At 38.9% G+C, this 18,453-nt stretch overlaps 1 protein-coding gene across 1 annotated transcript in view; it reads right to left on the bottom strand.

The window, feature by feature from the left end:
* LOC102311185 (F-actin-uncapping protein LRRC16A) overlaps nt 1-18,453 on the bottom strand; it is a gene marked incomplete at its 5' end in the record, with an annotated part of 70,944 nt that overhangs the window by 24,604 nt on the left and 27,887 nt on the right. Inside the window, 11 exon segments of the mRNA XM_042224585.1 lie at nt 1,110-1,213; nt 2,601-2,687; nt 3,501-3,595; nt 4,563-4,651; nt 8,287-8,362; nt 8,524-8,597; nt 8,863-8,933; nt 9,998-10,095; nt 11,146-11,267; nt 12,359-12,418; nt 17,355-17,405. Coding sequence (XP_042080519.1) covers nt 1,110-1,213; nt 2,601-2,687; nt 3,501-3,595; nt 4,563-4,651; nt 8,287-8,362; nt 8,524-8,597; nt 8,863-8,933; nt 9,998-10,095; nt 11,146-11,267; nt 12,359-12,418; nt 17,355-17,405 — 927 coding nt within the window.

The following is an 18,453-nucleotide window of genomic DNA, read 5'->3' as shown; positions in this document are numbered from 1 at the left end:
GAGTGTCACCATATTTATGTGTCTGCTGGTGGATGCAGAGCATTCATAAATCTGATTTCAACCCATTTTTGTTGGATTTGAAGGAATGTGGCAGAGTTTCACTTGTCCTCTCGATCACTAAGTGATGAGCTGCAGTGCACTGCAGCCAACAGGGTGGGACGGAAAATTCGCATCACTGGCCCGCTCAGCTTGCTTTAGTGCCAGGTTTTCCAGATGCCAAAAGTTCTGCTCTATAGCTCGTTCGAGAATCTGGATCTCGCTCTATCCAATTTTCAGGCTAAGCATCAATCCCACTTCTGACCCTATTATTGCAAACCCATGCGGAAGAAAGAGTTGCAAGACAGAAAACTAATTTTCTATTCGCAATGCCTTTGCTCTGTACACCGCTCGACCCCAGCTTTAGCACTGACACCCACGAGCACACAGGAACATTGACCAGAGGCAATAACTGTTACAACACTGCAACTTAACACATTAACACTGACATGAACAGTCCAGGAATTGTGAATTTTATTAGCACCAGATATTAAATCACTGATTTTTAAACTACATTTGTAATCAAATCCAAGCAAGAATGCAAGAAATACCAAACTATTCCTTTCTCATCTGTCAGTGCTGCAACACATTTAAATAATGCGTATGTGTTTGTCTTTGCTTTTTACTAAGAACTCAGTCAGTGACCCCCTGAAAACCACCGTTGTTATGGAAAAGTGTGCATTTCCTGATCGGTTAGCATGTGGTTGCTTAAGGTGGCTGGCAGTCGCAAACTGAACTCAATCGAGAACCTCACTGTGATTGCATTTCACACATTTCAAAAGTGCACTGCTTTTACTTTGAAGGTAAATGGTTTCCTTTCTGGTTGTAGAGGAGTTTGCAGGTGTTTGCAGACAAGTTGGGTTAGGGATACAAACTGATGAAGACTGCTCTACTCTGGTTAATTAAGCAAATGAATGCCCCTTCAGACACTAATGAAATTTTCTTTAAATTTCTAATATACTATTAATATTTATTTCATGAATGAAAAAACAGGTTTCCATTTGTGGCTCATTTGAAAAATCAAAGATAAATGATTTCCCCCCCCCCATACGGCCACAGTTTACGTTCAGTACCTGCATGTCGTCTCCTCGGAGCATGTTCCCTGAGAGGTCCAGATGGACTAGGCTGCTGGGGATGGACGGGTTGGCACTCAGTGACTGGCAAAGGCTATTCACCCCTATAACACAAACACACACAAAACAAGCACTGTCAGCGTTATCACAGCCCTCAAATCTCCACTTGATGTTTTGACAGTATATTGAAGGAAATGGCAGGAAATGAGCAGTGGGAGAAGACCGGAAAAAACGGGCTCAGAACGTCGAGTGAGCGCATGGAAAATGAAACGAGTAGGCCTCCACACAGTTCTGTAAATGCAATCCACAATTCCAATAAAAACCTATCAAAATAAACACAGTAAAGGCGATATTACAGACTTAATAAATATATTGAAAAAGATATCTTGCAATAAATATACTGAAAAAGCCCCACAAAAACTAATCTTTATGCAACCAGTGTGTGTTTGCCAGAGTTAAAATGCATGTGGAATGCATGTCTATGCACGCCTGCATTTCCACAGCTTATTATTGACACACTGTGCACGCAACCACTGACCTGTGTCACATCACATCGCATGGCTGACATGGTACTCTGACACTTTAATACTATGAAGTCCTAACTGACTGTGGCAGCCTGTAAATCAAGGCGTGACTGTCAAATAAATGCTTTGATGAAGAAATGAAAAAGAATGAGATTAAAGACAAATGAGAGTAAGAAAAAGGACATTCAAAACATCAAATGAGCAAATTGCTGAATTATGTGCTGCAGCAAAGCTGTTTTAAAAAACCCAAACAAAAAAAAAGAAGAAAAAAAAAGAGTAAATGTCCCCAATCCGCAGCTTTTGCTCTTGGCATGGAGTCACAAATTATGGATTGAACCTTCAGCAAGGCAGAGCTCAGTTTAAGCAGCCTTACTAACTCAGCATGTGGAATATGATAGCTTTTTATTGATTGCCTGAAAAAAAGCAGGTTTACAATGAATTCCTATAGACCAGCACGGCGCTGAATAGTTTATTTTGGATGATAACCAAGAAAAAAAATAGGCTGCAAGTAACTGCTGACAGAGAAATTTCAATCTAGAATAGCCCTAAATACAATCAGCCTCTTGGCACTATTTATTAAAGGAAGGACTTTGGGCTACAGACTGAAGGAAAGTGACTTAGAGAATAGCATTTATGCAAATGAAAACATGAACACTGTTTACAATTTCTTCCCTTTCCATGCATCTCTCTATAAGAGTGTTAATAGTGTGATAATTAAGTCTCATTAGCATCCCAACAGTGGGTGTGATCACATTAGTGGAGGAAATTAAGTGCATCTTTCTGTAGGGGTGCATGTAAATGCATACAAAAACGGAAAAAAAACCCAAGTGATTACAGCACGATATTTGTATCATATGTCCTTTTAACCAATCTGTTACTTTTGCTACAATCTTGCAAGTGGATCCACGGATCGCTTTAACATTTAACAACTCTACAGACGCAAACACCAAGGGAAAACAGCACATACCTTTGGGTGAGAGTGAGGTTTTGGAAAAGTTTAAATGCTTGAGCCCCAAACGGAGTTTGGCAAACTGAGCACCCAGGGAGGAAACACCTGCAACGAGAGAAGAATTTATTCAACACAGGTCTATCTTAACTGTCCATGAATGCTTGGGTATTTGTTACCTGAAAAAGAAAGCATTACACCACATGGCAATAAAAAAAAAAAAAAACTGCTTAGTTTATATGACAATATAGTTACAGTTATGAGAATGAGCCACCTTTTATTTTTAATATTATTATTTATTTTAAGGTATAGTACGGGAAAAATGAAATGATAAATTTATATACATATATATGCCTATGAAGGGCATATTTGTAATAAATTTTACATGATGACAAATAAACTAGAGACTGGTGAGCCCCAGACATCTGTTGCATGTTTACAAGCATCTGTATGAATATTTGGTGGAATGCATCTTTAATTCATGTGTCCTGGATAGACTGAGAGGCCTTAGGACAGAGCTGATGAAATATTAAAATGCTGCACTAACTGCACAATCACAATGGAACATAAACCGTCTGTATCATCACTTACTCTGGCTGTGTCAGGCTGTGGTGTTTGTACTATAGAGCTGTCCTTTCACTCTACCTGCATGTCGCTTTATTTGTTTTCTATCTGTTTGGATTTGTTTGCCATTTCTAGTCTTCTAAATTCTAACTGTACAGCTTCCCCGCCTCCTGATTCCAGTGCCAGAGCCAATGCAATTACATGATATATTACTATATTTAAAAGAATGCTGTAACCATTTGTAACCTGTGAAAATTGCATTTTAATATTACAGAGCAGAGGTGAAACACAGCTTTTAGAGAGGAGAAAGAAGAAGATCAAAGAGAAATACATTAAACTAGATCTGAGCATCTATACCTCTGTCCTCCAGTGGGTTGTTGGCAAGATTAATAGTGGTGAGTCCTGAGCTGGGGTTGTGGGCCAGAGCAGCAGCTAGCTTCTGGGCAAAATCGCTGTAGATTGTGAAAGGATGTATTCATTACAGGTCTATAAACAATGTAAGCACCAAACAAAGACCTTCAGAATGCTTCAGCACCTTTGATGTTGCTTTTACAGTAGCAGGAAAGAAAAGCTTACAGAAAGTGAACTGAAATATTAGATTGGGACTGCTAAAAAAGCTATCCAATATTTTTAAAGAAGCGAATACACTGGAACAGCCTGGCAAAGCTCCCATTTCAACACTAAACAGATTAACAAAACTGGATCCAGTAATGTGATGCACAGCCATTTCCTTCACAGATCTGACGGAAGCTAAATCAAATTAACATCCCGGTACCCTCTGCAATCTTGCTGCAGTTTTCCGTATGTAGGTCTCGGTCATCCCATAGCTTGAACCTGAAAATACTGAGTCTGTGTATGACAATGCTTCAAACACATTAACAGTTTTCTCTTGCTGTGACACTCATTAAAAATGGGCTTTATTACTATTATATCAAGCAGGTACAAAACTAAATCACACGAAATCATAAATCTGACCCAAGTAATGTCCGACCTGTCAATATAAAAGGTCACTCCACAGATTTAATATTGCACTTCCATATAGCACAGACACTTTTGACTAAGAGATTAAAAGGGTACATTGAAAAGGGTAAATCACCTCCCATAATGTGAGGTAGCATTTTTAGCTGTATTCATTCTGGATGCAAACCTCGGATTTTCAAAATAAATAGTTTTCCTCAAAATTTGTTCATTCAATAGCAAAAAAAAGAAAAAGCTTTCAAAATCAGAGAGTCACATCATAATTCTCCCTATATTTTCAATTCATTAAACTCATTTTAATCTGTTATTAAGCGACCTTGGAGTTCTGAGATTTGAAAGTGTGCTAATGATTACATATGTGTACTGTCCTAGCTACCTTTTAATTGACTTTGACATTTAAAAATTTCTTGAGTGCACCTTTAACATTTCGTATTTTCTTACGTTTTGAGTCCTGCATTGTCCAGGACCAACTCCTCCAGTCGACTGGATCGAGACACCACCCGAAGGATCTGCTCACACACATCTGCAGACTGAAGACGAACATATGTCAGAGCATTTTGGTAACAGCTGTGCAAAAGTCATTATATTTTTATGTGTTAGTACAATTTTGGTTCAAATCATCATCTCTACAGACTGTATGGAGGATCATCTTGGCAGAGAACAGAACAAAAGGCAGCAAACATCCAAGAAGAAGAAGAGCTTTGAATGTCCCTCAAGAAGCCTAAAGAACCATTTCTGAAGATGACTTAAAGAAATTACAGGACAGCTTCTCTATAAGAGTTCAGGCTGTGTTGAAGATTAAAGGTGATCTGGAAACATTGACTTTCAAGCTCAAAGCACTGCCCGTTTCCAATTTTTCTAGCAAAATACTAAGAATAATATAATATATTCTTTCCTAAAGATTCGTGAATGTTGCACACGAAAAGTGTGAACGGACAGAAAATGATGGGTCACACTCAAAGCTGTTCACAGCATAAAAATATGCAAATTAACTGAACAAGCTCCAAGGCTTAGGACAAGATTTATCAGGAACAGCCAAACTTTGATACTGAGATACTAAAGGTCACAGGAACAACAAAGAAATGTACTTTTGCAAGTGTTCTTGTTCTCAACTGCTCTCTCCAGAAAGCAGTCTATTTATGCTAATTAAAACCCAACAGTATACAAGTGAATTTATCTACTTAAAGACCATTTAGGCATGACAAGGGAGAGACTGGGGAGTTCAGACTCTGGACACCTTAAGAGGGAGAAAAATAGTTCTCGCTTCTGTGGTCTGAACACCACAGGAGACACAACAGAGGGACGAAAAGCACTCATATTTAGACAAAATTAAAGATTCAACAGCTGAATGTCCATGCCCTACCTAGATGCTCACTGACCCACTTCACTGTGTGCTGCGTCATACATACACACAGAAATCATGCACCAGACATATTCAGTTAGCATTGCTACAGATATATCTTCCAATAATCTGCACCGAAAAACTCAAAAACTTTCGTTATGATAGAAGGGCCAGTATGTTGTTATTAATCACAGTAGCTGGCATTTCTTCAGTGAGGGGCTGTTTCTGTTAGCCAGCAACCTCAGTGTGGCCAAAACAGTGCCTGCATTGTCCAACGCGGGCCTCTAGAGTGTGGAGGAGAGAAAGGAGAGAGTGATGATGGAAAGAGAAGGAGACAGTATCAGGAAAACACGGAAGAAAGGGACTGTTGTTCACATGTTTACTCATCGAAACTACGAGTGTTAAAGAAAAGAATAAGAAGGATGGAGGCCACCGTGGATGACACATGCTATATTTTTTTTAAAAAGAGCGATACCAGGGTAGTGATGGATGAAATGGAGAAACAGGGGAGCGAGCAGAGAGGCAGAGGGCACACAAAGAAGTCTTGTCTTTTCCACAGCAGCCACAATAACACTGTTGGGGACAGCAGGGCGACACTGTCAGCATGTGTATTGTACCATTAACCACTCATTAAATAACAACCTTGTCACGCTGTGGTGTTCTGACCCTACACTCTGCTAAATTGTCCCACGCTTTCACACATGTGCGTGCACGCATGCACACCGCGCTATCATGGCTTCATTAAAGGGTTATCCCTCTGCCATCCTCTCCTCTACTCCTCTCTCATTGCTGGGCTCAGCATCTTGATTAGACCACTAGACAAACAGCCTGAATGAACTGAGGATGAGCAGCGAAATCCCTCACTGTGATAGCCTGCTGCCTGTGAGTGTTTGTGTCTGTATTTGTTTTATTACTCAGTCTGCTGCACTGATGTTGCTTATCCTTATCTATACGATAGATATGCAAGACTGAAGTTTAAGGCTTGAGGCGCGTGGATTTAATGTTTTACATCTCCTTATCAACTGTTTTTGTTCTCGGTGATCCACAGGATATTTCTTAAAGTAACGCTACGGCTCAACGTTAAACACAAAGCAGACCAGTTTGAGTGTCAACCTCTCGTTGAACTTTTTGTGCATCAACTGGCCTCATTCTGTCTACTTTCACAAGCTAAAATGTTTAGTTCCCCTCTTCTGGTGTAATTGTTAAACACGATTACTCTTTGTGATGCTTTCTGCCTCGTTTCCTTACTCATCTGGCATTTCTCACTTTCACTTTGTCCACTGACCTTTCCCCCCCGACCTTCATGTTTCTGTCCCACTGCTCTGCTGGCTGTCATCGCCTTCTCTCACACTCTCTTCCTCTCTTATTGTTCTGTCAGACTTCCTATTATTTCCATTGGAACGGGAATCAGAAATAATCACGCTCCAGATCACATCCTCGCAGCTCTTGTTTCTCCAGCTTCCCCAGTATCTCTATACAAATATGCACACATTGGGAAAAGAGGATTTTTTCCCCCTTAAAGCACTCAAAGAGGACTGGGTTGTAAAGCCACAGAATACAATTCAAACACTGCCAAAAAAACAACAACACTCAAGCAGCACACACAATTGAATAGCACTAAGACAAAAGCCTTACGTATCATCATAACCACACACTAATCTCAAATAGAAGGGCAAACATTAGCACATGTACCTGCGTGAACATTTGTGCCCAAGTTTAAACACGGCATCACAAGGGACAGGATTTTAAAATTCAGCACGAAAGAAATTGTCCATGACGGAAGCGTGAGATAATTGCTCGGACTGAGGAAGCTGCGTGTGGTAATTGGTGAGACTGAGCGAAGCCTCGAGACGCAGAGTTGGTAATGGAGTGCTGCAGGGGGGCAACAGCCCAAGACATTGAGCCCCTTTGTCTAGTACGGATTAGGAGTCTTATCACACGAAAACATTGGACTGATCGTCAGTCAACAGAGTGGTGGGGGAGATGGAGGAAACAAAGGGGAAAATATTCTGTGCATACACCCCTATATACCATAAGCAAAAGGTAGAGGAAAAGCTGCTTACATTAGAGGGAATTTACAAAGAGAAGGAAAAATCGAAATATGCAATATAGAAAGAAACAGACATTACACAACTGAAATCTATGTGATGCAACAACAGTGTTAGGTGCCCCTTTTTTAACTTTCACAAAATAGTAAGGAAAATCAGCTCTGCTCTTTAGCATAATTTAAAATATGCCAAACGTGACATGATAACACTCTCAACACAGTTTTAGACCCACAATAAAACAGAATAAATCTCCATCTTTTGCTCTAATTAACCGCTTTCTGTTATCACTTGAGACATAAATCACAAATGGAGGCAAACTCTAAGCCCTTACCGACAAATACCGTCTCATACAAAGCAGAAACTAACGTACCGCAGTTGCAGCAATGAGGCGAGGCGGTGAGCAGCAGGTTTACCCAACCAAAGAAATACAGCAGGGCGGCTTTCTTACCTACTTACACCTGGGATAGGATTAAATCTGGTTCTGTGGGAAAACACTAACAGCGCATACCTTTTATCCAGCACAATGAAGATATAAGCTACATTCATATACAAACTAAAGGAATGAGAATGGAAGAGACTAGCGCTGCTATAAGATCTACCTTTGTTAATATGCTTGGTGATGAGCAGCACTATCTCAGCAAATTACATCCTCTGACATGACCACAGAGCTCTTAACACAGTGTTAACAAAGAACTGAATATTAAATCTTCTTTGGAGTGCTCAGACTTTAGCTTGCATAGTGTTAGCCAGATTTTCAAATATGAGAAGTACTAACCAGCTTATAATCCTTAGTAGAGACCTTGGTGAACCACTGGTTAAACTCCAGGACTGCTATTATAGCTACCAGATCCCTGAGGAGGAGGAGGACAAATGCAGAAGAGAAAAAGTCAGAGCAGCCATGAAATCTTTTTTTATCTCTCTCATCAATACCATCTCAGACTCAGTGATGACTTTGATGGTAGTTTTTCAATTGCACTGGTAGTAATATTTAAAGATCTTTGCCGGCACTCACCTGTTCTCCAGATGACTGAAGTCCTGCAAATTAAGTTCTCTGGTGTCTTGCGTTAAATATATAGTGTCTACATCCTGGAAAGGAAACGATTAATTAATCTTGACTCTAGAAACAAAGCAATTGCACTGGGAGAGTAAAAGATTTGTTTCATGTAGGAGAAAAAGAGCAAGAGCACAAAGGCGTCAAGAAATAAGGCTCTATATATGTGTCAGTGCTGTTGGGCCTTATCAAAAGTTGTTGCATGTTTATGGATCCAGCCTACAGCGGTGAGGCTTAGATGAAGAAGAATCTGTCAATGTGATCTGTGCAACTGCACAAAAGAATATAAACAATGCTTACCCACTGCACCTCTTCTCTGTAAGGCATCCCCAACCAGTCACAAACACATCGGTACATCTGAGAAAACCCACCTACACAGAGACGGAGACCATCAAACACGAAAAGAGAAAACAGAACAAAGTAGACATGTGAAAGGAGGATTTTGGAAACGTGATTATTTGCAACACTGCACAGACCATGTAAACTTACTACAGCAGCAACACATCATTTAGAATATATAGAGAGAGCTGTTTGGAAAAGTCTTGAGCCATTCTTCATGTCCTGCTTTTGTTAAGAAAATGTAATGTAGATATATTGATATTGATTTATTGAAATCTGTGAAAACATTCATGGAAATACAGTATATAAGGCATTTAGATGCTTTCCAGATAGCATTACATGATGGATAGAAATCGGATGACACATTTCTGTGTTCATGATTCCAACAATTTTTGACCAGATTTCCAACACCATTGGTTGAAATGCATCCCCAAAACATTCAAACATAACGTGTTTTACAGATTCCTGTAGACACACTCTGTTGTACCTCCCTCCCGACCTACTCTGTACACACTGAGGATGATTTAACCCTAAATCACTCAAACAGACCTGTTGCCACTGATTTTTAGTCCAGTTCTTGTGCAATTTGGCATATCTCAGCTTTTTCTCACAGTTTTCCTTCCTTAAGAATGGCTTCTTGATATCCAACCTTCCACTAAGAGATGATGAGGCTTCAGTGAACAGTAGATAGATCATCTAAAGAGCCAGATAAATCTGTCAAATCCTGTTTTAAGTTTTTTGGGGGGATATCTTCCTTTTTTTCTTAAGGAAATTACATTGCTACTTCTTTTGTCCTCCACTCTTCCAGTTTACTCAGTTTTTAAGGACACACTGCACACTGTTAGATCTCCCATTACTGACACACACCAAGTTAGCTCTTTAAGAATCACCTTGTTGGTCAAGAAATGCTATTTTATGACTGTAAAACTTTTATCTTTGGCATTTTTCATAGATTTAATAAGTGGAGAGACATGTGGGTTTCTGTGACAGGCTGCAAGTCTGGCTCCGTGGAAGTAAAATATAAAGAAAAAACGGGTGGCTGAAGAGTTTTGCACAGTACTGTGTGCAGATGCACGCAGTAGTCACTGGTTCATACCACAGGGTCCAGGTTCAGCAGGTTTATTGTTCTCCCACAGAATCTGCAGAGAAGAGAGCCTGTCTGGAGGCTCCATGCAAAGCTTCTTCATCACTTTACTGAGAAAAGAAGTCAAATGAAAATTTATTATGAAAACTGCAGCTGGTGAGAGTTTCAAACTAACAGTTTCATTCTTTTTGAAACAAGCAATACTGAACTGCTTTTGCAAAGCCTTACTTTTCTACAGACATCTTGTAAGCAAGCGATGAGGCAGCTGTTATGCACTACATGGTACTGCAGGAATTTAAAAATAAACTACGTGATCTTAAATAAAAAAAAACAACAACTAACATCTAACTGCTTAAAATATAACAAAAGGCAGTATTAACCCTTTAATGCCTGTTGTATCTTATTTGATACACACACACACACACCCAGTTGTAGCAGAATTGATACAAATTAAAACTCATATGCAAATTTACATTTTTTTCTATTTGTCACAAAGTTTAATAAATACTCAATTTTCTAAAAAATAGAATTTTCTGCCAGTAGCTCAGGCTTTAAAGGGTTAAATAAAATACAATCACATTTAATGATGGTCAGCCTCACGATGAGCTCAAACACTGTACTGTTCAAAGGTTATAGAAGTTTATGGTTTACATCCATATTCATTTCTGCATTCCTATTCTTGCTTCCTGTTCAACAAATCTATGAAAGACACTCACATCTGCACTGCAATACACAGCCATACTGAAATAACACCCGAAATCTATTACTTCAGTACCTATTAGGAAGGAGTCTGTGACGAGACAGGTGAATACTGTACATTTTACACACACACACACACACACACACCGGATATTGCTATCTTAGTGGGGCCATCTCATTGACATAATGCTTTCCCTAGCCCCTTACCCTAACCTTCAAAAATGAATGCCTAACCCTAACCCTTACCCTAAACCTAACCATAACCCAATTGTAACACTGACACTAAAACCACATTTTCAGTCTGAAAAATGCCTTCAAACTTATGGGGACCAGGATTTTGGTCCCCATAAGGGCTGTTGGTCCCCACAAGTATAGTAAAGGTCACATTTTGGTCACCACAAAGATAGGAAGAACCAGAACACACACACACACACACACACACACGCACACACTGAACTCACCTAGGGGGCAGACCTGGACATATCCTCTGCATACAGTTTCCTATGTGAGCCACCACCTCATTCACCTCGTCTGTGGAGGGCAACTTCAACGAAAATGAGCCGCGCTCATATTCTATGGACAGCTTAACGGACATAATCTTAATTAGTTATCACAACAATTAATGATTCCACCTTCACTGCAAGTCAATCACAAGTGCACCCATTTAGTTAAGGGACTAACACATTTTTATTTTGTCCTTCGGTCTGGTTTAATCAGATATAACTGACTGATAATCAGTTAATGTTAGGATTCAACATTGATGTATTGTGTGTTTTTGCATGCATCTGTCTTATTCTGTTCATTTTAATCCATATTTGACTTTTTTTTTTTAAAAACACCTCCCTGGAATCTACTGAAAACAATTAAAGTGAAAAAAATGTAAAAACCCATCCATCTACGTAACAACAGTTCTATCCCACATCTCTGCATGTAATGATTTAATAGTATTAACCAAGACTGGCTGACCATTTCAGCATTCACGACAATTATGCAAATGCAGATCAGAGCCTCTTCTACCGGCCAAAATTTACATAATCTTTGCTGATACATGGGAGACCATCGGTCAAGATATTAAGAGGACTGACATCTCTCAGACGAGTGGGACAGAGGTTCAGCTCCAGGAACAGGGTGGTTAGTGCTGGATTATCATATTTTATGGATAAATCCTGCTGATTGGCAGCTTGGCACAGATGTTCTGTTCTGGTTAGCCGTGAATTAATGAGTTTCTACAGATCATACCAGCATTTAAGACGTTTTCCTGCCATAGTTTTAGATTTGTCTATTTTAATTTTTCATCCTGCTGAAGTGTCCCTAAATAGGATAAAAAGTCTTTTCACCAGATTTAGTGTATTAGTACAATATATGCTGATGATTAAAACATCATGAGCACACACAGAAACAAAACAATATTAAAACCTGACATATAAAAGTTTAGGCATGTGTGTTTATGTGCCTATTGTCTCACTGACTATTCAATGCTTCACTTTTAATCGTAATGCTTTAAACAGCATCTAGACAGGTTACAGATATAACACAGATGATGCACTTTAACAACAACACAAAATGGAAACACAATTTAAAGGAATAGCTGGACAGCTTCAACTTTGTTCTTACTCTTAACATGAGAATGAAGGACTGTAGTGTGAAGCTTTTTTCTTTCATATTTTTCTGTACCTGCGTTGGCTTGTTGCAAGCAATTCCCTGGAACTCCAGATAATTAAAGGAGTGTTCCACCTAAAAGAAGAGAACAGATGTCCCATTAAAATTTTAATATCATCCAATGGCATGACCTTGTACTAATGAGAAGTGACAGCGACACAGATACCGCAGATACAAGATTTTTAAATATCTATATCGTCATCGTTTGTAAACAATACAGATTTTATTTTTAAAAAACAGAGAATAATCCTATATATCAGCCAATATATTTTTTCTTCCAGACACACAAGCATAAACAGATTTCTCTAAAATTCACTAAGATAGTTGTTTTTTTAAACCCACACCCTGTCTGACGCTGCTCGGATCAGCTGGGTGTTGGGCTTGTGGATTTCCAAATATGTGTGCTGCCAAAAAGGGATTTGCAAGACACCCTTCTCTGGATAAACTATGCAACTTTAACACTCAAACATCGTCAAGCTTGTTTTGCCATTCCCTATTTCATGTTACCATACTGTTTAAGAATATGCTGGTTGATATTAAGAAGAACAATTATAACAACTGAAAAAGAAAAGAGAGAAGAAGAATATTAGGAATAAATTGGTGTAATGCGCTAACTCTAATCTAATGAATCCTGCTTAAAAGTGTCTGTGTCACAGTTAATAAGTCAGGTTGCAGTAATTTAATCTTCCAACACCGACTCACACAGACGAACTTGTTTTAAAGTCATATTTGGTGTTACATGTTTTTCATCACAAATACTTGCATCTCAGCTTTTAGTCAAGTCCACTGGAAATAAAACAAAACAACTACATATGACACATGCTGTTCAACTTCTTGTGGCTTTTCCCTGCTTTGCACAATTTCAAATGTACTTTTTAAACTGTTTGAAATGAGTATGGCTCTCTTGCAGCTTAAACAGAACACAAAATATACTGAATCATCATTCAAAAGACAGTCTATCAAAACATTAGGGCTAGAGAAACCTAGAGCAGTCTTGCATCTGAATATTTTATTTCTGCTTCAAGAGAGCAACTCAGGACTGAGGAGACAAAGAAAAGCAGCGACTTGCCTTCACAGGCCTTAAAAGGACAGAAACTGAGATTCTTTTAAATGAGATTGAAAACCTGTGCATACAAATGCCTTCTGCTTCATATCGAGTGCAGTTTTCCTCTGCTGCTTGCTTTCACACAAACACATACAGTGCCTGAGGGTAGGCCAGAGAGCAGGGCCAGACTATTCCAGGTGGGCGCTGTGTTCCTGAGGCTTGGCTCAGAGATGAGAGGAGGGAGAGGATAAGCAGACTGTCTGTCTACTGTCTGACTACAGTATGCAGTGTGTGTGCGCGCGCGCGCATTTGGTTTCGTAGTGCTTGTGGTTACTAAATCCACAATAAACACACAATAGCAACTCTCTCACTCAAGGTGCTGTGTAAAAACACCCCGCCCCCCAATTTATATTCAGCGCTTACTTTGATGTGAACTGACTTTTAAAGAAGAAATTAGCATAACTGACATAAATACAGCAGAAGAAATCAGCTCAGCTAATGACATGTTTCTCAAATAAAACAAAGCAACAGACTCCAGTAGCTGTTATTGTTATATAGGGAGGTTTGGTAAGTTTTAACAGGGTAGAAGGCTACCAACTGTAAGACACTAAATTAATCTTACACTAATTTTGATGCTCATTTGTTACTGCAAAGTGTTGTTTGCTACAATATGTATCCATAATGTAAAATAGGTCAATCAGTTTATTTATTTCAGCCTGTAAAAAGGAATGGCTGTAATCTGAAAGGACTTAAATCAGTGTGGTGATGAAATCTGGGCTTCAGCCATTGGCGACGGCCAGCTCCATGCTGGGAGGTGTATGGAACCAAATGCCTGAGTAATTGCATCATTCACTCATTCGTTCACTGCCCGTCTGTCAGTCTAACGGGCCACACTGTACCTAAGTTTATCTGAAAGGTATTTATTATAACTGTTAATATTGAGGATGCTGCTGACCATTTGTATTTCAGGTTTTAATGAGATAATGGACACTGACTATGTTTTGTATATCAAAGGTATGCTCAGTGTGACCTTTTATTACATAAACTCCATTAGTTCTGACATCAAACAAAAGACATCCGAGCTGAAGAGCATACAGGTGAGGCTACAAAAATAAACAGAGACAAAAGGCAAGAAGCAAGATCTGAATGAATGTGTGTGTGAGCATGTGTGCATGCTTTTAGGAAGACACTGGCAGACAGCGAGGCCCTGGAGCTTCTCAAGAGGAGCCAAAGCATCAATCGAAGCAGCGCGCACACACACAGAAAACCACTGACAAGCACATGAGAGAGCTAGAGGGGGATTTCAGCTATAACTAAGAGGAGAAATATACAGTCTAATGTTTAACTGAGGTTTTACTTTTATACACTAAAAACACTTCAACATTAAGGCCTCGGGCTGCTTTCAGGAAAACAATACGGATGAAATCCCCATCCTACAGTTTGTGCTCCTATAGGGTTTTAAAGCATTAGCACTTTTTATGCATAATAGATGAGTGCTCAAGTAGAAGAACACCATACAAGAATCCATGCATTCACCTTTTACCATAAAATAATACAAAATCATCTGTTGTATTAAAAAAAAACAGCTTTCAACAGAAGGTGAGTACAGAGGATCCAGAGTGAGGAGAAGCTAAACTTTATTTAGGATTGATTGATCTTGGCTGTGAAACAGACTTTACATTAGAAAAGTAAATTTAGGAGAAATATGGTAACAATCTTTTACTTTTTCTAGTTTTAATAACAGGCGCCAAGAAACCACCCATAACATTAGTGCATTAGTTGGCACTAGTGAATGAATAATACTAATACTACTACTATTAACAATAACAATAACAATAATAATAATAATAATAACAATAATAATAATAATAATAATAATAATAATAATAATAATAATAATAATAATAATAATAATAATAAAGGATCTTTAATGAGTTTTATATGAAAAAATGAAAAAGATTAGAGGAAAAAGATTTGGCAACTACAACAAATTTGGATTTGAAACCTTTTTGTTGATGCAAAAATTAGTCAATCAAAAAATTAATCGCAAAACTGTAATTTTTCCTTAAAAAAAAAAATTGAAAAAAATCGATGTTCTGCCTGTCAGCTTAATGTAATAGAAATTCATTTAAAATAAAGTCAATCCACTGAAGACAAGATACTAGTTATCCCATTGACCCATTGTAGTGAGTGGGGGACGGAAACAGAGGTGTCAGCGTAAGAGAAACGGATGAACTAATGGATTATTGAAAAAGATTGGCAGGATAAGAGTGAGAAAAGAAATAGGGGAGGAAAGGTGATCTGTGGCTGTGATCTGGCTAACTAAAGAAAGATTGGTTTCACTACAAGAGAAAGAACTGTCTCCCAACAGAAGAAGTGTTTAAGCCAAGAAAAGAAAAAAAGGTGGAAAAAGATCCGAATGCAGGATGAGATATGGGGGCGGCTCTTTATAAAGCAGGTGTCTAATCCCTCTGGTCAAAGGACAGCAGACAGATAAAAAACAGATGCAGAACCAGCTAAATAAACAGACTTTAAACTTGTGGCTCATAACACTAGAAACTTTTCCAAAGTGGAAAATGATGTTATGTGAAAGAGTGAACTATGATGTTTTCTGTGTTCAGTCAATCAACCAACTGCACTGTCTCCAGGGCACCTTATTCACTGGAGAGCAGGCAGCTTTTTCTTTTAAAATAAGATGGTATGCAATATTGCGACTTGAGAGAAATACTGTTAAAGCTTTCCTGTCCTGTCAGGCGAGTCCAGATTTTGTAGGTGTTTTCTATATACAGTCACATCCCTGTTTGGGTTTATGACTCTAAGCTTTGGTTATGCATGTGGTCAGGCTAGAGGCTATTTTTGACAATGAGTCACTACTACTGCTGAAAACTGCTGACACTGAAAACGTGCTTAATCACTTTTTTTGTTTCATTAGCATTAGCAGCCGCAACAGCACGGATGGTGCTGTATCCACCTTGTGGGTCTGTGTGTGTCATGTGTACTTTGACAAGTATAAATAGAAGATCAAGCTTTTGAAAAAATGAGCTCAAAGATGGACAGAAAAGCCAGTAAACCCTTGGCCACTGACTCACCCACTTCACACTCCTGTAATAGATTCTGCTTATTTTTTTTCTTTATCAGAATATTACAGATGCAGGATTGGACAAAACTATTTTAAACAACTTTTATTGTGCAAAAACAGCAGCACAAGTCTGCTGTTAACCTTGATAATACATGTAGTGATGGTAACAGCAGTTTTGCATGAACATCTGTGTTGTGTTACTGCACTGCTGGTTTTTATGTGGTAGTGGTGACTGTGCTTGTAAAGATGATGAGGGATATTTCAGTGCTGGTGACAGTTACCATCTGCACTGCATTATCGCACCACTGTATAAAAGGATTTGCCAGCAAGCTTTAGAACTGCTTCAGGTACACAAACTTAAAAGTATCTATTTAAATCCAAAACTGCTCACCAGTGAGAACAAATGATGGCTGAAACAGAATTGCTAACTCTGCTGTAAGGAAATATCACACACTGCTGCCTGCAACAAGCATTACAACATTAATAATTAAGAGAAAACAGTGCTACTGTGTGTAATAAAAGAGTTGCAACACACTGATCATTATTCAGACAACAAGCAGCTTGTTGTTTTGGTTTTATGGTCATGAACCTTTTGGTTCAGTCTTCATATTCTGAAATTAACCAGAAAAATGTTAATATACATTTTTTAAGTTTGTGTTTTTCTCTCGCAACAAACAAGCAGTGAAAGAGGAGAATGAAGCCAGTTAGCAAGGAAAATCCCAGAAACCGTTTCCAGAAAACTTTCCAAGAAGTTCCAAAACTTCTGAAGTGATTTCAACAGTTTAATATGATTTATTTAAATGGAAAAAATGAACCCTAAAAGTACTTTTCTAACACAATACTACACTCTTCATTTAGTAAAGTATGCTATTCTCAACTGCTCTTACCTTGGCAGGAATGCGTGCCGTCAAGAGGTAGGCTCGGTAAGATGCGAGAGCCTAGGGGAGAACAGAGACAATAATGAGTATGTTGCTGTAAATATACACTGTGAACAACAAGAACCAGGAAATGGCAAAGAACACAAAGAGCTGCTCTGGTGACTCATCAGGATGAAAAGACTTGTGACTGTGAAGCATCTCTGTGAAAAGAGTGTAACAGAAAGATTCACTGACACTTGAAACGTAGAACTAATAACATTGAAACATTTGTTAAAGTCTCTTTATCAGCTCAGCTCACTAAAGATACACATGCACTGCTGCACTAACATTCTTTAGACATTACCCGGCAGAGCTTACGCACACATTAAATGGTCTTTAATCTGCCAGCTCTCTAATACAAAGTCCTTTTGAGGCCTGAATGCACCCATGTAAGAACAGTGGTGGTAATGGTCCAGTTAATCTGCAAGGAGCAAGTGGTATTCATGTATACAGTCTCCTGCAAGCTCTACTGAGGTAGCTCCCTTATTTAAACCAAAGCAGTAAGAAGATGTCTGTATATAAGAAAAGGCAACTTTCGCGTGATGTCCCACCTCGAGTCGCCCAACAATGCCCAGAATTCACGTTTAAAAGATGGTTTAGGCAGGCAAACTTTGTGTTTGTGTTGCTTCTCCCTGCTGAATAAACTGTCTTGATCATGTGTGTTTATGATGGAACACAGCGAGGGAAGAGCTTACTTATGTTGCTGGTCTGTGAAAGGCTCAACCAGGCACATCTCTAATGCCTGGTTGAGCAACACTTTCAAGCAGACAAGCAGCTTTGAAGGGTCATTTGGCTGAATTGTTTTGATGCCTCACAAGGAGTATAATGTGGTTTTGGAGATCTTCCTCGTAATATTAACAGTGGAAAGGATGCAATTTCAGTCAGGATTACTACAGTCAAAAAAAGCTATTTATCTGCAGTCATGTTGTGGGACCACCCCCACCTTAATTTGTATATACGTACAGATGTCAAAAGTATAACACCCAAAGAACAGACAAGCCCTAAAACAGGGTTGATGTGGGTTGCAAAGCGGCTTGCAGACATATTGCACCTGAAGGCAGGCTATCCG

This window comes from Haplochromis burtoni, unplaced genomic scaffold, assembly GCF_018398535.1.
Source record: "Haplochromis burtoni strain Fernald_Lab_line unplaced genomic scaffold, NCSU_Asbu1 Contig_142, whole genome shotgun sequence".
In the NCBI taxonomy this organism is placed as follows: Eukaryota; Metazoa; Chordata; class Actinopteri; order Cichliformes; family Cichlidae; genus Haplochromis; species Haplochromis burtoni.
The sequence above is the reverse complement of the archived record's forward strand: the minus strand, read 5'-3'. Positions and strand labels throughout refer to the sequence as shown.